General features: G+C 43.0%; 1 protein-coding gene and 1 long non-coding RNA gene across 5 annotated transcripts in view; one reads left to right on the top strand and one right to left on the bottom strand.

The window, feature by feature from the left end:
• The window catches only part of LOC104928970 (rho GTPase-activating protein 44), a 77,090-nt gene extending 56,105 nt beyond the window's left edge, over nt 1–20,985 (bottom strand). For 2 of the 4 annotated variants that reach the window (XM_027289752.1, XM_027289753.1), the window contains exon 1: nt 20,628–20,984. In XM_027289752.1, coding sequence (XP_027145553.1) covers nt 20,628–20,680 — 53 coding nt within the window. In that variant the 5' untranslated portion in view covers nt 20,681–20,984. Of the gene's footprint in view, nt 1–20,627 lie in introns of all 4 variants that reach the window. The other 2 variants (XM_019275025.2, XM_019275030.2) reach the window with 2 other exon arrangements.
• Nucleotides 2,080–4,105, top strand: LOC109141585 (uncharacterized). The gene is made up of 3 exons (XR_002042781.2): nt 2,080–3,000; nt 3,125–3,278; nt 3,407–4,105. It is a non-coding gene; the product is annotated as an uncharacterized LOC109141585 (long non-coding RNA).

Here is a 20,985-nt window from a genome sequence, read left to right as displayed (position 1 = left end):
ATAAAAATCAGACTGCAGATGAAGCAACACCACGCTTCAGGCTGTTCTGAGCTCCTCTGGGTTTCCTTGGACCTGTTACTGTGAGCTGCACAGACACACAACCCTAATAAAGCATAACCATTAAAACCAGAGAGAGGAAGAGAGACAGAGAGAGAGAGAGAGGAGATATTTATGGCACTCCCCGCAAGGCCTCGCTTCCTCGCTGCGACCCACATTCCACATTCTGTAACAGTGAAATATTCATCGCCGTTATCACAGCTGATCAGGACGGGAGCCTCAAACGGCGGCGTATGCTGAGTTTCACACATCAGGATATTTTAGGAAACAATGCGACTCCTTTCACTGCATTCGATTTTCAGCATCGTCATCCAAAACATGTTTTTTTGTTGTTGTTTTTCATGTCGATGCATGTCCAATCGTGAGCCGGAAAAAGGTCACTGATGCAGGAGGAAGTGGAACTAAAAGGATGGAGGATGGATGACAAAAAGGTGAGGGAAAAATGTCTGCGTATCCGGCTCTGAACCAAACATAATCCCTCAGTCGCTACGCTTCATCGACTGTGCGGGCCACATTCACGTTTTCAAAATGTCAGCTGTGATTTCATCAGGCATCATAAGGCGACCGGGCACCAGATGCCTTTAGAGGAGAGGCCCTTAGGCAACACACACCCTGGTTCCTCATCTGTCTACAAACACACACACACACACACACTCGCTTTGTTCAACACTGGAACAACATGAGACAAAAGCCTCATGAGGTGAGGCTACATAAGAACTGCTACTGTTCTGCAATTCAGCACAAAAGCAGAGCTCCAAGGCGGAGGCAGGATAAAAAAAATAAAAAGAAGACTCTGCATTACAGTCTTAGGAGGAAGACTTTGAAGAGTAACACACCATAGAAAGTCTGCTTCACCACATGCACTGGGAAGAGCACCTGCTATGTTATTAGGGAGCATATGTCGCTCCTCTCAGCTACAAGACATCGAGGGCGCTTCACTACAGGAGGAGCTGGGAACAAGGCATCCGTCATCAGAGAGAGAAAGTGGCACTGACACGATGAAAAACGAGGCTACGCTCTGTAGGTTTTAAAGATTACGTTTGTGGAGAGAAGTAAATGTTGATAAAGAACAAGTCTACAAACTATATCATGTTTTTTTTTGGAGATATTGAACATCAAGCTGCTTAAATATTTTAACTTTTTACCGTCCTCCGTGACTGGATGTTACGTAGCCCCTTCACTCAAGAAGAAAACATGAGTTATCTGGACAACGAGAGGTTAAAAATGAAATAAGAAGTGTACGAAAATATAAATAAGAAACTATAAAAATCACATTTAATATGCAGTTATGTCGCAGCTAGGACTGGTGACTGACAGAACTGGCAAGTGATGAAGCAACACGATCATTCATTTTGAGCTGCCTGATTAAATTAAAGTCTCTTGTTGCTCTGTTTTTGGTCTCCACCGACTCCTGAGGAAACTACCTGGCTCTTTACCTGCTAAACGCTTCACCATATTCACCAGGTAGCTCCGTAAAGCTGAAGAGTTCATCACTGTGTGACCCCCACCTCATCCCAAAATGATTTTCCAGGATGAACTGCATACATTTAAACATCTGAAACACTAAACCAGTTTTACTTTTAAAGTTTAAAGGACTGCACGAGTTTGATCTGAACGGATATGTGATGCTTCAAATCATAATTCCTTCTGCAAAACTCAGAAGGAGCAGTGACGGCCTGTGATGTGCTAGAAAAGCGAGTCGCGATGAGAACAAATTGCAAGCCGAAGTCCTTTTTGTGCTTCTAATCAAAAGAATTCCAGATCTCGAACAGCACGACGATGATTGTGAGCATGAAAAATTTGCTATGAGAGTCGGATGAAAGAGGAACGTTCCTCTAATCTTGCAATCAAGCAGCATTTTCTGAATACGCTCTTCAGAAACCGGACGGATCACAGGACGTTTGATTTTATTTGAGAGTAATTCTACCAGAACGTCCTCATATCTGACAGTAACCTTCCACTGAGTGGTCGGTGTTCAGCTGTGTGTATCAAACCAGAAAAACGTGTTAATAATAACTCCAGGTGAGACTCTTGTTTACTGTAAATGCCCCTTATAATATCCTGAATCATGCATGAAGTGCACTAATATTAGCTTTAAGACACTGACGTGAATGTGCTGTAACCTTTCTTGTCCACAGTCATGGAACTAATTGCTATTTACAGTGTTACATAAATGACATTTTCCATTGTATGCGCTCATCGCGGCTCCGTGCTTTGTTGCAGGCTCTGAAAAACGCCGCAGAAATCCATCTCGAGAGAGATGAGATGAGACGCAGAGGGGGGAAGCCCGGTCTGTATGAGTCATCACCTGCATCGCTGCCTGGACGCCGAGACTGTCTGAGCCTGCTGAGAATGACAAAGACCTCAGGACGTGATTTTAAATTATTCCTGAAGAATTTAAATGTAAAGATTTTAAAGGACAGACCAATAGCTTTTCTCTAAATCTCTAAATCACTGGGTCGAAAAACTGACCCAGTTTGGATAAATATAGCACAGACATAACACTGGGTTAACTTCACTCAGTGTCAGTGACATATATATGTTGTTTTTTTAACCTATACATTTGGCCCAGTGTTCCACAATAAGGTCAACTTTTACCATAAAAACAGTTTTTACTTGCATGACATTCAAACCTGCAGAGCATGCTCACATTATTTACAATCAACACACAGTGACAAGCAGAAGCAGAGCTAGAGGAGTGAACAACAGGGGGTCGATTTAATGCAGTATTGTCTTGACTCTATATTTCTAGTCTAGTTTTTCTTGTGTAATATTTTACATTTGATACATCTGAGCGTATCTTGGGACCGTATTGACTAAAAATACGTTAAATTCTGTTTTTTTCTGTACACTGTCTGCAGGCCTGCAGCAATCAGAGGATCAGAGAGACTACAAATAACAAAGCTGACTGATAATAACTAAATATGACTCGGCTTCCTGCACGTAAACGATTCTATCACTTGTTTTTATTTGATTCATTCTGCAAACTTTGCACTGTTTAATCATCCGGAGTTCCTCAGGGATCCGTCCACTGTTCTTTAAAGCGTGTGTCTGTTGTGACGGGCAGGTTGAGCGGATGTGAGAAAACAGCGAAACCCACTTAACCAGTCGACAAACTGGGTCAGAGCTTTGTTAAGTGTGCCAGAGGAGCTGCCTGAAGGCCTCGTGCATGGATGTTTCTGTGCGGGCATGAACAAGGTGCCATAAAAAGTGAATGAAAGGTAATAGATGTGATCAATATCTTCTCCTTCCCATGCAATTATAACAATAACCTCTCGCACAGGCCTCATCACCATCATACTGTAAACAGTCTTCTGATAAATGCTGAAATCTCTCCCTGTCATCACAGCCGAGATCCTCCGGGGTCGTCCCACATCAATAATGACTGAACGCCTCAGCGACGTGCCCGTCGTGTACACAAGAAGACCTTGAAGCCAACTTATGATGACACACGGAGTCAGTACATCAGCTCAAAAGCGGCTGTCACGGCTACAAAGAGACGTATGGGGTGACATGAACCCTCCACGCATGATGAACAGCTTGTATCTATAACCCAGCAGCTACACGGGCGTCAACGAAGCAGAGATTTGTCTTTCTTAAAATGAAGAGGAGGGTCTACGGGAGCTGTTCATTGTGAAAAATCTTATTACAGAGCGGGGGAACAGATGTGGCTCAGCCTTTGTTTAAGAGACAAACCTACACTGGAGAAAACCGAGATTTCAGGGATGCTTTGAAGAAGCTTTTTGGGTTTCGTTTGATGACACATCTCAGCCCCAGATTTCAAAGCTGCTGATATCAGGATGCAGCAGCTGAAGTCGCTTCAGCTTAAATAAAAAAGTTCCCCTGCTGCCTTACAAATGTGAGTTCACTGAACTAAAGTTAAATAAGTTTAAGGAACCTGAAAAAACATTAAAATGAAGACAAATAAACAACTCTTTATTATGATTAATGTTAGCGTCTGGGTTGTTTTACAGTTAGTTTGCAGGCTGCTTTATTGTGCATTAAATTATTGTTTTTATCTAAGGAACAAGCTCAATTTAATTCAACATTAAAGTGAATAAATTGTATATTCAGTTTATGATAACTGATTACCTGATGTGTGACAGACGTTGTTAAGGCGGCGTGCTCAATGAAAAATAAACACAACTTGAATATTATGAATGTCATTGGAAATGAAATCTGAATGACTGTCTGTAGTTTTCTTAACGCCTGCATGATTTCAAGGCTCTCACGGTGTGTGCCGTTTATTCAGATACTGCGGGGAACCCCCGAGGCTCAACGCTGACCAAGAACTACAACATCGCTGCCAGTTCAAGTCTGAATCTTTGTTGTTGTCTGTCTTCTTGTCATCTCTCTGCTATCTATAACACATATATGCATATTTAAAAACACACTGCTGGTAGATTACAGTACAGTAAACACTGACTCATGGTACTTTGGAGCCCGTGCAGTGTTTCTGGCATCCTTAAAACACTCCATCTATTGCTCAAACCAGCGTTCCTGGATTGTATTTCGTCTTTCTCTGCCACACAGACCAAACACTTGAAGCCTTCTGCCTACAGAGACATATAAACATGCTTGTGGATGAAGGTTTATAATTTTGTATTTCAAGAGGTTGGAAGTTTTCCTCTTCCCTCCGGTGGAGTCGGGGTGTTTTCTCTCTTTTATGACTCAGCTGCTGAGTCATAAAGTACCTGCCAAACCACTTCTTCATGGTTTAATTCATCCTTCTCTTTTAGGTATGTGGGCTTTAAATATCACAATAACAGATTATACAACAGGCATATTTAAAGCTGCATTTCATATTCGGCTGTGACAGCGTTGCTGCTAATCCCGCCGAGGATCAACAGCCCTGTGTGCAGATATTTCAGCATTTTTCAGTTTCTTTAAGGTGGAATTTTAAGGCGGTTTCAATGCATTCTGAAACTACAGTAGCATCTTATGCTGATTAAGCTTCACCTACACACTTTTCTCCTTGTTAAAGTCCAATTTGGGGATATTAATACATAACTCTCACTGCACTGTGACTGAAACCTTTTACAATACAATAAATACACAAACAGAACAAGTAACAAAGACATTTTCTACGACCTACAGTAATATCTAACTAAATACAATTTTTATATGTAGCTAAAGGAACCTCGATAAGCTCAATAGGCCACTCATGCAGTTGTAACAATGACCTCTTCGGGCCACCGTAGCTTCTCCTACACAAGGTAAGCCCGGAGACGGTTGAGTTGGTTATAATCTGTAATCTCACCACTAGATACCATTAAATTTTTACATACTGTACTTTTAATATTTATAAAATGACAAAAATAACGACAATAATGTGTTCATCGGCAGTTCTTATGTTCAAAAAGTTCCAAAGTGACTCGATTTACAATGAGTGCCAAAAGTAAAACAAGCAATACATAAAATGTTTTGACTGAATAATTATATATATATATATATATATATTTCATCCCCTCATCTTGATGTGTATCCAGTGATCTCTCATTAGGGTGCAAACATTTCCCATATTCATTACACTGGGTATGAAAACAATCTTTCTTTCTGCCTTATCAGATGCCAGCACCGAGCAGAAGCCGATCTCTCTCATGTGCTAAACTGAATGACAGTGACGCAGAGTCAAATTAACTCGAAGCAGGATGTAGGCTAAAAGGAGGCGTGTGATGGTTCGTTACATTGGCATCATGTTATCGGCCCTGATATCTTCCTGTGACGCCAAGTCGCTGCTCGGCTGATCGCTGTCGGACAAAACTTATTTTTGACGAGAGTGTGAGAAAAGTTCACAGAGCTGAAACACAAACAACACACACACACACATGTGGATGTGTTGTCTGCCTGACGTTTGAAAAACACACTCCAGGGAGGAGGAGGAGGAGTGTGTCGAGGTGTGCGATGAAATGCCAGGATCACACAGCTGCTTGTCTGTCTGCTGTCAGACTGAGTTTTCCTCTGTGCAGTGGTTTGGACCTGCAGGTTCACAGCGGGATGCTTGTCCTGCTGCAGTGCTTCAGAGCATGATGGTGCAAAAAAAAAAAAAAATGTGCGATTGGTTGCACTTTAACAAACTCCAAAGACAAAGAACACTTTGTCAGCATATTTATTTCAGAATCCATCCATATGGAAACCAACCAAAGTGACACTATTTTGACGCGGGGCAGAACAATGTACCGACTGAACGCTTTGCTAAAAGTAAAACTGGCGTCACAGATCTGTGTAAAGGCGATCATCGCAAAGTCTTCTCTGCTGCTGCAATAATAAACATCTGACTTTGATTAACAATTACTCTGAAGGACAAATGTGTTGCATTTCTTGACTAAAATGTTGGGACATGAAAGTGTAAACCACAGAGAGGAGGCTGAAAATTTCTGGGATATCAGTTTGGAAGACAGACGTAGTTTGATTTGGTGAATGTCCAAGCCAGAGAGGTATAAGAGTCTCTGAAGACTCTAGCTCCACTCCTGATATTCTGAAACCAACCCTACTGCCAATAATGTCAACTGAGATTTGTTTTTGCTGTCTATAAAATCTTCATGGGGTAGTTTGGACGGCAAAAACTGATTTTTTTGGGGCAGGAGAAACAAGATATGAACAAAAAACTTCACATATCACCAACTTTCAAGTTGATATGGTTTTTGCTCTGTTTTTGGCCTCCACCAACTCCTGTGGGAGATATTATGACCCTTTTGCTGCAGTGAGAGTGAACCAAAACAGCAAAGGGGAGCTATAAAAGGGAGCTGCAGATTGAGGCGATAACTTCACGTTGCCATTTGACACTTTATTATAAAAAATATTGATTGTAGCTGCTTCAAAAGTTAGGAAGAGAATGCGGTAAACTTTGGAGGTAACATGAGGCAGTTAAAGCAGCAATTAAAGAAACTCTCGGCATCAGCAACTGGAAACTTTTCACACCATATTGATTATAAATCAATATTAAATCTCTATTAAATATATTTTTATATCTAGCAAGAGTTTGACTACTTCAACAACCTGTTAGACCGAAGATAAAGGTATCAGTTAGGTAAGTAATGAGATAATAGTGTGACTCATTACCCACAAGGAGGATAAGAGTGTGTTTGAGCTCGAAATAAATAAATTACGAGTTGAAAGGTAAAGACTAATGATGCTTCTGAGTCTGTCCCACTTTCTCCAGTTTGCTGATTCACTTCAACAGCGACTGAATTTTGAGGACAATTAGCTCCGTTCACCCACATTCTGGCCCAAAATAACTCTTTATTATGGACAACCGCTGTGGATTGTGCCGAAAAGCTCAGTTAGCAGATTAGCAGCTTTACTGCTGTTTACGAGGTGTGCAGACTAAAGACTTTTCAGAGCCCCTGCAGAGGAGCAGAGGCTCGGATTGTTATGAACGAAACTTTAACTGCAGCTGGCATTCGTCTTTGCCGATCCTGAACAACCCGACAATTAAAATTCCAAGTATTAATAAGCACAACTGTCAGCGTGTTTATAGTATGAGAATGGCCAGAAGCCATTTCATTTTTCATTTCATGACAGCTGGTAAACAAAGTCAGATTTACTTCAAACACACTCGGCCTCCTGTCAGAACCACACCTGATGAAGTCACCTGCACTATCAGTATGTTTGCATCATCATCTCAGCAGCTTCCTGAGTAAATGACTCAACTGCTGCTGCTGCCGTGGACATCCAGCACAGAAAACGAGGCCGTGTGGGCTGAGGCCCATTAAAGTGATCTATGGCTGAGAGTCACCGGGGCTCTAACTGAAGGAGTTAATGCCGGGAGGAGAAACATGCTGAGGGGTGTAAGTAAGAAAGAAATGAGAAAACGACGTCTCTGCTTCCCCTCACACAGGCACAGACATCCATCCATGCACTGTGCCGTGATTACCTGCTGCCCCGCGTGCACAAAACTCATCATCAGACGGTCCTTTGTGTGTCGGCAACTTGTGTTCTCAGAATAAATGATGACAGTTCAATCCAATCTGTGACTGTCCAATCACTCAACATGTCAGTGGTGGAAAGTTACCACATTTACTCAAGTATAAATTTGAGGTACTTCTACTTGACGAGTAATTCATGTACTCCATTACATTTTATATAAATATATAAGATTTTATTATGTATCGACATATTATTATGTATCGGCATGAGTACTTTTACTTTTGGTACTTGCAGTATGGTTAATGTTGGTGCTAATGCTGTTGTTTTTACTTTGTACTGGGAAACCCAGAGAGAGAGAGAGCTTTGGATGAGTGACACAGAAAGTCAATGAGAGTGAGGGAGCGCCGACCTCGATGAAGCCGGTTAACCAGCGAAATAAAACGTTATTTTCTGATTGTTTCACAGCGGTTACGTTCGGTACAAACAGACAGACCCCAGTCGTCCCTTCACACCGCCGCACCTGTCTGAAGATTAGATTAGTGAGATAGCCAGACATCAGTATTTGACATTGCAGCCATAAAATAAACGGTTGGTGGCCAGAGTTGAGAAGTTTGGCTACTTCTGCCTGAAATCAAGGACCTGTTCGACTGATCAAGGGTTAAATCCGCCGCTGTTATTATCCTAGCAAACAGCCAAAACAGATGAAACAAGGCTGGAATGAAACTCAAAAGTCTCTCAGACTGGTCATATCGGTGCTTTCTACATGCTACGTCCAAAAAGAAGTATTGATCACCTGTTACTGTGAGCCAGACTATAAATTCACCTGCTGTGCATCAGGAAATGTGTGTTTGCTTGACAGCTGACTCCACATCCTTGTTCAGAGAGTAATGAACCCTGAACAGGATCATCCAGCATCCAGTTCCTACTGAAGACGTGCAGTAATTCCCTAAAACAGCTGATCACTGTAGCTTTCATCAAATTGTTGGGGACTATTTTCAGCTGTGGATTAATCCACATTTCTTGCTCAGGTGACTATTTAAACCACACACAAGTTTGTCAGGTCGTGTCCATTCAGAGCAGCCTGACAAGACAAGCCTCCATTTGCATGTAAAGCTGTCCTCTTCACCCCTGCCCCTCATCTCACACCACCGTCGGCGAGGCAGTGACAGTGACACCTGAGCTCCGAGGGTTTGACTTCCCATTAAAGTTTAACAGACATGGATAGCAGCGGTGGCGAACGAGGCAGCAGATACAGTAGAAGAAGCTTGAGCGGCTTCTCTCTGGCCACGCCTTCAAACAGCTGGTGCTCAGACACATTTCGGTTTTGTACAGTGAGGTACAGAACGACGTTGACCTCATTAAACTCGCCTGATTAGGAACGTGCTCCTTCATGTTTCACACTGAAGCACGTTTACGTGTTTGCAAGTCGTGACAAGTTAACTGAACTCTAATCTGTGTTGACTGCTGTGGTGACATGCAGGTCACCTTTCCACCCCTGCTGAGCGGCTCATACTGTAACGTTGAATATCACTCAAGGAAACAAATAAACCTACGTACACACTCACAGAGAAAACTTAATAATATTACAGTATGTTAGTTTTATTAGCAATATTAGTGTTGATTTAACGTAGAAGTTTGGTGTTTCATTCTGGATTTTAAAATGTCAAAAAAGTGTAGATTTTACAGTGAAAAACCATGACAGTAAAAGTAAATTTCATTAAATATTACTGTGTTTTACTGTATAATTAAGTCTCTAATATAAAATACTACTTTATTCTGTGTAAATTCACTTAAAGCGGCGTATAAATAAAGTACTTTATTCTGTGTAAATTCACTTAAAGCGGCGTATAAATAAAGGTTTTGTCCTGAAATATGACTGTAAAAACGTATTTATTATTTTTACGGTAAAAGACCGTCAGCTGTGGTTGCCAGAATTTCACCGTAATAAATACAGTGTAACTTCTTCTAATTTTGCAGTTATAGGATATTATAGTACTGTTCATTTCACGTATGTTCACGTAGGTTTTAAAATATCTTTAGATTTCACAGTAAAACACCATAAAATATGCTACTGCATATTACAGTGTTCTCCAATATGCAATACTATTTTATTTTGTATAAATTCCCTAAAATGTATGACTGTGGTACACAGGAGAACACAGTCATACTTCATGACATGGTTTGGCAGTTTTTCCACTGTAAAATCTACAGACATTTTTAAATTAAAAAGAAATTAGTCTCGCAATCTGAAAGAATATGTTGTAATCCGTGCTCTATTCACAGTTATAACCCTTCATTTTAAATTGTTCCGTGTTTGATTGAAACAATAAACCCAGAAAACGAAAACAAAGCCCGCTGCATCATTTCAATGTGTCTGAGATGGCTCGTCTCCATCAGCCTCCACTGAGAGTCTGCACAGGCCAAAGCCTCTCGCTGCGGGAGGTGAAAAATCTCTGCAGACGGATGAGCCGAGGCGGAGGGGAGTTAACAATAGAGGGGTAAAAAATCTTTCCCATTAAGAGCGGGGAATGAATGAGTCTGGCTCTTTCTTTCTGAGATAGCCGGCTACACGAGATAATGTGTAAATAACGAGCATGGCTTCTCTACTCCATCAAGCTGAACTGGTAATTTCAGGTCCTGCTCTGTTTGATGTGAGAAGAGCTGAGTGGGAGATTTTAACTGCGTCATCTCCGATGTGCTCGACAACAGAGGAGAATTCAAGGTCTGATACTTTAGGGACTGCACGTTGGGGCGTGGGCTTTGTTTACATTTGAGCAAATTGGAACCATTGAAAGTTTGCAGAAATGTAGCTATTAGCAGCTCCCTTTGTTCAATGCACTCATGGATAGACAACTATCTAACTAGAACTTGACTTCTGCAACTATAAGAAGCATAATTCATGATTTATAAGCAGATTGAAGGATATTTATTTACATCGACGCTAATGATATCTCCCGGGTGAATGTAAAAATGTGTGTTTCATGTCTGTGTGTTGAGTTTTGACTCTGACAAGAGCGGTACGATCTTGGATCCAAATTGCAGCAATCAGGAGCCGAGTGTCTTAGAGTACCTTTAATTGCATCCTTGAGTCGCAGACACTAATGCACCTGCTGATGGCGTTGTAAAGTGGTTCCAACTACAATAACTAACTTCCTGTTTGTTGTTTTTAGAACATCTGCATGCCGCGTCACTGCCACATGTGTCTCCTTCTCACCTCACAGTACAATACTGCACGCCGCTTGCTGGTTGCTTTGCATATCAGATCAAAAACACAGAATATAATCTCTCCAAAGATCGCCGTCATGACAGACGTTTCTCTTCCTGATATTACCAATTTGGAGCCACGATTGCAGAGTCATATTTTAGCGTGCAACTAATCGGGGATGTATGCACGAGCGACGTGCATGAACGTGACTACAAAGCAGACTGAAATGAATACAAGAAAACTTATTTTAAAGGTGCAGTGTGCAGGATTTAGCAGCATCTAGTTGTCATGGTTGATTTAATTTCAAATTTTGTCATATTTTAAAGTATAATATGTTTTAAATTAACTAAGTACACACATTGATGCTTATAAATAAATGCTCACTTGTTACAGAGTATTTCTGCACTGCTACTTTCACTTTCTCAGCCTCTCAGTTACGGCTGCAGTAAGCTGTCTGATGAGAGCTGCACCCCATCACGGTTTAGAAATGTTTACTCATGGTCGCCTTGGACCGTCCCTCATCAACACGAGCACTCCGGCTTGCATCAGGCAGCGACAGGATGTTGACGCGGCGTGTTTTTCTCTGGGACCTCACTATGCTCATCCTGACAGCTCCGAAATGAGACATCAGCGCGCCGGCATCACATGCGGTCAGCTGAGTGGAATTCATATTCCATAACCGGCTCCTAATTAGTGACCGTTACACGAGCGAAAATACTGCAGGAGCTCTGGGAGTGTTGTCCCCCCCACCCCTACCCCTCGATGATGTAATTTCCTGTCTTGTTCGGGCTCTGCTTGCATGTTGATGAAGCACTCGGGTTTCAGCTGACGGTGTTTTAATAGTCCGCAGAGGCCGTGGGCTGTTTTTAAAGTGAGGTGGGACCCTGTCACAGCTGAGCTAATGTTTCCAGGACAGCTCAGCGTTGGTAGGTGTTCAACACACAGGAAAGGTGGAGTGTGGTTCAGACTGGGCGGGTGACATCAGGGACAACAGAACTGGGGCACCCCGGTTGCCGTGGCATCATGGGTGTGTCACACACACACACACACACACACACACACACACACACACACATACAGGACTTTTAGAGAGCTACCGTCTTCATGCATGTTGAATACATTATGTGTCTGGGCTTCTTAAAGCTCATTTAATCTAAAATGATATTTCCAAGCCAGCTTCGGAGCCCTGACCTCGACCCCATCCAGCACCTTTGAGATCACAAACTGTGAGGCAGACTTTATCACCCAACATCAGCGTTGGGCCTCACTGATGCTCTTTTGGCTGAATGGGAGCAAATCTCTGCAGCCAGGCTTAAAATCTGCGTCTGTAGGTCGAAGAGTTCAGAACAGCAGAGACGTTACTTTACTCACAGCTGCCCTGAAGGTGCGTCCTATTTAAGGGTATCTATTGACAGAAACTGAATATATAATATTCATAGCCATGTTTTTCATTGGTGTATAATCGTCTGAAAATAACAATTATGTTTCTGTTGTCTTAGAATCTACAGAGGGAGCGGGTCCTCTTCTATGATGAACCGTCATGTTTCTACAGCAGCCTAGAAGGGACAAACCAAACACCGGCTCCACATCTTCTCACTGCAGTTGCTCCTTCATACCAATGTCAGTACAAAGAATGGACATTAAATTACATTAAATATCAGCAAAGACGTGGCTCATCAGCGGACCTGAGGCGGGCTCAATGACGCCTGGTTGCACAAACAAGCCACCTGTAACGGCACCTACCTGTCAATCAAAGCATCCACGCTCTTAATCCTGCATAACTTTAAGCCTTAATATAATGTGAACAGGTGAGTTGTATATAAATTCACCCTCAGTACAGTTGTCATGAACGGGGAAATTAGCTACAGAGACCAAAACTGTTTTTTGTACCAGGCTGTAAACATGTTTATTTCTGCTGTGAAGTTGGACATTTGGACATGGGGACTTATGGAGACTGACTCACTTCTGGAGCCAGCCTCAAGTGGACGTTAGAGGAACTGCAGTTTTTAGCACTTCTGCATCGGCTTCAGAGGTGAGCTGACCTTTAAAGCCTTGATCAACGTGCGTAATGAGTTACATTTACTGTAGTACTCTTAAAGTAAAGTAAGACTTTGAAAGCGTGAATATTTCTACACTGTGGTGTTGCTATTTTTACCAAAAAGATCTGAAAACTTCTTCCACCACTGAAAACTTGGAACCTGTCAGGTTCAGCTGGAGGAAGTATCTGATGCCTGGGAAAATATGAAAAAGTAATTATTCTCAGTCGAACTTCTCTGGATATTTTATTTAAAAGACGACAGAAGTTTTCTCCCTGCTTCTATATTTCAGTGGCAGCTTGTTGCTAAGCTGTTGATTGATTTCCAAACTTTTGTAAGTAAGCTAAACTATTTCTCCAAATGTCATTCTGTCGTGAGCAGAGCTTGAAGAGGTCGGGCATCTGTCTGTCGGCTCCTCGGTGGCTCTGCAACAACGCGGAGCGGCATCTCCATCATCACACTCCAGTGATTTCAATAACGCTCTACTGGCAATGACATCTCCCTTAGTGACTCCCACGGTTTCACCCAGAAAACCTGAAGTCCCGGAGGAAGTCTGACAGACAAGTCCAGAAAACATGTCAAGTGTTGCTATTTTATTCCTCCGCTAACCCAAACTCCACCGCTGAATCGCAGGATTAAAAACATCTCGAGCATGTTTGAGTTCTGTGAGCATCAATAGCACAAGTTGAATATATAATCATACACCTCAGCCGAAGCTATTTTTGTCAACACAGCCACCTCTCTATGTTAATTACGCTCTGGGTGGAGCTGTCAGGGCGTCATTTCAGAACGTGCTGTAAAGTTCACGCCGGAGGACGGAGAGGACGTGAAAACCGGGAGGACGGCGAAGAGACAGGAGGCAGATAAATGAGCCTGTGAGGCGAGCAGAGAAAAAACATGGCTGAAGAGGAGGAGGAGAGGTGGACGTGTTTGTGTGTGTGTTTCAGTTTCTCAAACTGAATCTATCAAGTGACTGACATCATGTATCTCCAGTACGAGCAGGAGGAAACATTGAATCCTCCACAGATTTAGCACTGAACTCCAACATAACACTGTCGAACAGGCGAAAGTCTAGAAATCGATGCAGCAGGATCAGATATCATCTTTTATATTCTATATATTCATCGTCCAAAACTGGGACCTAATGCAGCTCGACTGTTGACATTCGGTCAGCGCTCGTCCCCAGAGATCAGGACCACTATGTGTAAATGTGTGACAGTAATGATGCTCTTAATAATAAAACCTCTCTCTCCCAGAGAGATGCAACGTGTCCCGCTGGAGACCAAATGTCGTCCATGTCAGGTTAGTCCGGTCTCTTCTGCACCTTTTCACCCTGAGCAGCATGAGGCGGCCACACGGAGACCGGGCGATCATTAATACTCACCTAAATGATTTCATTTAGCTCCCAGGACAGCATATTCAGTGTGTAAAGGAGCCTCGCTATGAATACTAATTATGTTCCACATAAAGGGCCAATCAATTATCAAATCCTGTGGATGTTGTTGGAATTAGCACACATGCACACACACATACAGCACCGTGTTTGACAAATGGGTTCATTATCTTCCTACTGAATGGTCCGACAGTCGAGCAGAGTAAAAAAAAGAAAAGAGCATCATTTATTTTCACCTCCGTGGAGTCATTTGTACTAATCTGGTGTACGTATGCGAGACAGCCGCTCCTTATTTGCACCGTACAGGAAGCTCAAAGACGTATCCGTCTTCACCAACAAGCAACAGGGTCATGACAACAGTGTGTCGAGTGACGTCCACGCGACGGGAGGTCGGGGACCGTTGGAGATACAATGGCACCCATGAGGACTCAGACACCCACACACACTGAGGCTGAATCCAAGTGTCTGGATTTCCCTGCAGAGTTGTAGACTTAACGGGGGCGTTCCCGGAAAAATCCCCAAATCCTGTCCAAGTCCACGACTGAACAAGATTACCATGTGCATGGAACAAGAAATAATAATCTTCAAGCGAGGACAGGTAAGATATGCCATGTTCCAATGTATGTTTTTAGTGATGTAGTATATTATGCATGGAACTTTAATCTGCAAAACTTGGTTTTCGTTCAACTAATAAAGAAATCTGTGACGTGAACCCTCAGTTGAGGGTTTGATGTGATTATAATATGATCTGTGTTAATGTTCAGAGCTTTGTAGGCAGGATTAAGAATCATCTTCCTGCACCACAGCCAGAAAAATATGTGACAGGAATAATCGTCACGCTACCGCATCGCATGGATGGGACAGATAAGCCGTTCGCTACTGATGCATCTCCAGAAGAGATGTGAAAACTTGAACACAGTGTTTAAATAATGACAATTCAGTCTGATCAGGCAGCAGATCCCTGCACACACTTTGAGATGGTACGTCGATACTGGATGATGCAAAACTCTGGATTAACATCCAATGCCAACGTTTCTGTCGCAAGCAACAGGAGCCACCGGGGTGGGCACTGAAGCCCTGCGGTGTGGGCGTCGCGTGAAGCCACGGATGCAGATCTGATATGTTGAAATATTCAAGAAAGAACTTTGAAGGCCGAAGTGGAGAGGGGTTCCACGTGAACAGCACTTGTGAACATGAGTCGGTCGGTCCTAAGAGACAATATCTGCACATGAAAACTACAGTATGACTGAGGAAAGATGGTGGTTGTGGATGATTTATTGTTAAGATTAAGCGACTCTGATTCTCGTCCAATCTAGTCGTGTAATTCTTTGGGATACTGTTCATATCCGTGAACACGAGTGAGGTCTGAAGTCTCCAGAGGGTGTTCATTTGGATTCAGCCATGCTGTGAGTCCAATCAGTGTCCGAAAAACAAAGATACGTTCACCAACGGACGACATACAAATGAATATTTTGACACAGGATCTGAACTTTGTTCGTTCCTCCATGACTCAAACTGTTCTCTGCTCCGAGCAGCATGACTTGTTCGACAGATTAAACCGTGTCACAGACAGGAGCAGAGGTCCGTGAGCACGTCGGGGGCACCGCAGGGCAACACATCCCGTCTTCTTCTTCCTCCCCTCCTGCTGTCACGACGTCGTATAAAGCCTAACAAGCATGGCCGGATACACGAGCTCCTTCTTCACCGAAGGGAGGACGAGAATAACAACCAAGCCCAGCGTCAACAGCGAGGAAATATTGGACACGGGACGATCCATTAATCAGAAAGTCACTATTTGTTCCTGCAGTCCAGAATATGAAAGGGGGGAAACAATAACACATGAAATGAATAACCAAAAAACAACAAAGGCATCACGGGCGTGCCTGGAAAAATAAGCAATTTACTGTGCAGTCTTCAATCACCGAAGCCAACGGACTGACAGTTGATAATGGTTTTAGCCAATACAAACAATACTTTCTGGGGTTTTGTCGCCTGCAGCTCCACACTGACAATAAGAAACAATTACCCAGCCTGTTGATGGAGATTAGAAACCCATTTTCCAACATGTCTTTAATAGATTTTCTTTTCTGCTCTCGGCCTTATCTCACCTTGACATTCTTCAGCATGTTCATCTGTTTTCTGCTTTCCAGGAAGAAAACATGTGTGACTTCTCTACCCACAGTCAAACAGCCCGGTTTTTATCAGCAGCAACAAGAAAAATGTGAATGAGAAGTCGAGTTAAAAATACTCTGCAGCAGAAGTGACAGAGCCAGAAGAGGATTAGGCCTCTCGCTGCCATAACCTCACTCACAGAGAGTTACACATTTTCATTCAGTCTCACAGTTTACACAGCATTACGCAGGATTAATGGTGCAGCCTGACTGTTTCAGAGATGAATTTAACTGTGTCTGAACCGCTCTTGACCTATATCCTTAAGTGGAGCAATGCAGCAGTGTCATGAAGGGAGATGCGCCGTTTAGTTTAGAGGATGCTCATGTGTGTGTTTACCGCACAGAGCAGAACTATAAAGACAGATGGACGTTTCAGAGGCTCCGAATGTTGCTTTAATGCTACAGGAACACTGAGGAAACAGATAAATACACCCGAGCTTTACATTTCATTCCCTCAGCTACGATCCAGAATGAAAATGTGAGCAGAGGAAATGAGCATTTAAGTAAGTAAGACAAACGACACGATGGGATTCTGCAAATAACTATAAAATAACAACAGACGTTAGAATGCAAAGTGTGCATAATCAGATTTCCCCACATTTACTGGATTATAATAATAATAATTTAGTTTTACTTTTACTCTTGTTGCTTCTACCTGTCGCTCCACGCTAAAAAAATCTGAAAATCAAACAATCAAACCAAGACTCCAGAATGATCATAAACCCGGGCACGCAATCAAACCCAGACTGTGGCACACGCAGAGTTTGCAGAGTACGTGCCAAAGATGGATCCTGTGGTTCAGGACAACAACAACAACAAAAAAAGAGTTTTTTCTAAACAATGACGGACTAAACTTGAAGATAACCAAACACAGTACATTCATTATAGATCTGTAGACAGAAGACCGGGTGTGTGTCTATTTGTGATAAACGCTGCAAAATCACAATCACCGATTCACCCGCTGACGCTCTCTCACTCTCATTCATTGTCTGCATCTCTTGATCACTGCTTGCTATCTCTGAAACCATTGGACACAAACCAAATGAAACCTCTTTGCGTTACTGACGTTGGGCCTAAACTTGACTGCAACTTAACCGCCTCTCAAACGAATCGAAAAACCTGCGTTTTCTGTCGTATCCTGTCTGAATGTGGCCTAAGACTTAAAACAGGGTAGCTTTGGTAAAAGCTCCCTTTTACCTGCAACATGTACAAATCTCCAAAGCTGATTCTCTCTGTTTTTAAAGTTTATATCATTCACTATCGTGGAAAAATGAGCATATATTTGAGGAGTTTTAGAGTTATCGATCATCTGTCTTACGTGATCCAAATGATCATAAAACAACAAATAATTATGCCTGCGAATGATCCAAAACATTCGCTGTGTTATTCCTTAAATCTGTGCGACATAAGGAACCTCCAGCCTTTCGACACAAACCAGGTGATGCAGGCTGTCAAGGTCATGGAGGAAATATCACCAATTACCTGCGAGGCCAGCAGCGAGGCGTCATGTCGGAGGCTCTGCCCTCTAAATATGACTAATTGCCCCTGCTGTTCTGCTTCTTATGATACAGGTTAGAGCTCATTACCGGGCTGTTCTGCCTCGCTGGGCTCCGGTGCGCCGGCTCTCAGGCAGATGAGGAGGTATAAACAAGCACCTGGCCTTGCACAGACAAACACACACGTATTTACTTGTATTCTTAGAAGTAATTGGTCAGTTTAATCTGTTAAAGTGCGTTACAGATTTCATCCCTTCCAGCTCCAGGAAGGCACAGTTCCAGTTTTAGGTAATGGGTAAATGTCTTCCAGGGATTTCTGCTCCCTCTGCCAAGTCCACTCTGTTGGGCATTAGCTGCAGTAATACCTTTTTCATTGATTTGTATCAGCGCCTCTGCCTGCAGTCTAAGTGTGGGTGAGCGAGGAACAACATATCCTGACACAAAATCCTTTCGGTGTGCCAGCGTTGTCAGTTACCGCCGTCAGCCAAGCAAAACAAACAGGTTATAGTGCACTCACAGCACCTCAGCCTTGTAGGCTTTATGAGAAACGTTCTCCGGGCGGTGACAGGCTGCAAATCAACACGTTTTCTGATTTGAGGTGAAAGAAACACGCCGATGATTGTGTTTTAAGGTTATGTAATGCAACAATTACAAAGGGTTAAACAACACTTGATCCAAATTGCCAAAGGCGCAGTGTTGACATTGACTTTCAGTTACGAGCTGAGGGTGGGGTTGACAAATAGAAAGAGAGGAGACAAAGACTTAACAACACCTATTGAGACCTAAGCTGCAGCAACACCTCTTCAACTGGAATTCAGCGGCGATCCCGCCCTCCAGGTTTAAAGAAGCTATAACTGACTTCCTGACAGAAAACTGAGATTTACTTGTTTGCAGTGTCACAGTTAAGATACATGGATAAAGTTGTTTTTCAAACTATTGGAGCCAATTTAGCGAGCCTCCGGTCCTGACTGTGAGTGAAACAAACTCCTGATTTATCTGTAGCATCGAGCCTCGCAGGAAGAAACAGACACACTGATAACAAATAAATCACATCAACCTGAGCACATTGATCTCAAGTATTCCTACATTTGCATACTATCAGATGCAGTCAGGATTTAGTGAGATTAATCACTTCTACCTTTATCAACTGTGACGTGTTTGAATGTTAAAATACGTGAGGCACTAACTCCAGGATTTAAAAAAAGCTTTTCTGAAGCTCGACACCAAAAAACAAAAATAATTTCATCTGTCTGCATCTAACCTGTAATTTCCCAGGTTGTTACAGTCTCTGCACAATCATTAGGTATAGCTACCATGCAGCTTGAGCCGTAAAACTACAAGGGAACTGGGTCAAATGTGTGTTTAACATCAATCAAGAGTGGTGTCGATAGATTATTCATGTATGAAGGCAGAAAAAGACACTGCATGTAGGGAATGAACAGGTATAAACTTGAGTGACCAGTTTAATTATTGGAGTTCCCCAAGGCTCCATCCTCGGGCCACTTATAATCAACATTTACGTGCTTCCATGAGAATCTATGAGAAGACTGATACCACTCTTACTGTGCAATAATAAACTAAATATAATAAAGTCTGATCAGTACCTCTAAAGTCTACTATGCATATTAAAGTTATGCAGAATTTACAGCGTGGCTGCTTTGAGGCTTGTTTGAGTCACCCGGCTTCATTCATCCCGCCTCAGCTCCACGTCCTTGTCCCTGACAGTATAAAGAAAGGACAGCATGTGCATGACGTCACCCACGTTTCTGAAGAGCCACTTTGGATTATCAGTGGAGCTGAGGCGGGTGGGTGATGCACCTGTAACATCACCTACCTGTCAATCAAAGCATGCACGCTCTTAATCCTGCATAACTTTAAACCTTAATATAATGTGAACAGGTGAGTTATATGTTGTATATATATGTTGTAGAACCAATTAAAGCACAGAAGGAAATCTGGGGACATGATGCTCTGGCAACTTCCTTCATGAATTAAATGTGTCAAACAAACTGGAATGAATGGGTTGCCATGTTTGCATGTCTCACCCCCCCTTTAACCATCATAATTAGAACAAACACATAAACTGAAACACATGCATGTCACTGCAAACATGTCAGTGGCCCTCCCCCCTGCAGGGGGCCCCTGATAGTGGAGGGGGGGGTGTCCGCCCTTTTTCCCTTTCCATTGGTCAGCGGGCAGCAGCCCGGCTCTCTCTGGGTACCATGTCCGCTCCCTCCTCATCTGTGTGCGGATACGCTCCTCCCTGCTGAGCGCAATCAATCACACTGCAACTGTGACACTCAAACGCTTTGTGCAAATCAAACCAGCTGAGCAGCAACATGGAAAACAAAAAAGCATTGAAGCAGCTGCACGGCTGCATGTCACGGATCCTGCTCTTACCTGCCCACGGTTTGGTTGGCGAGCTGTCTCATTCGGTTGAACTGCTTCTTCATCTTGTGTTTTTTTCTGCGTTACCACCGGGCGGTGCAGCCTCTCCACATAATATCTCTCATTGATAGAATGAAGGCAGATCTCCGCGCTGATCTATGGCAGACGAGGAGGTTCAGTCTTTTAAACATCCAGCTTGTGCGTCGCCTTTTTTCTCGGGGTGAAACATTTGGAGTTAAATCCGCCTCATTCCTGCTGATGCGGACTGCGCGTCTCTGTCATCCGCTCCGCTCCGCCGCTCCAGAGATGCTGGACCGATTTCTCTGTCTCCCCCCAACACTGACAGCTCGCTGGCGACACGACGTTCCCA

Source organism: Larimichthys crocea, chromosome XVI (genome assembly GCF_000972845.2).
Source record: "Larimichthys crocea isolate SSNF chromosome XVI, L_crocea_2.0, whole genome shotgun sequence".
In the NCBI taxonomy this organism is placed as follows: Eukaryota; Metazoa; Chordata; class Actinopteri; family Sciaenidae; genus Larimichthys; species Larimichthys crocea.
Note: the sequence above shows the minus strand (reverse complement) of the source record. Positions and strands in the feature narration are given on the sequence as shown.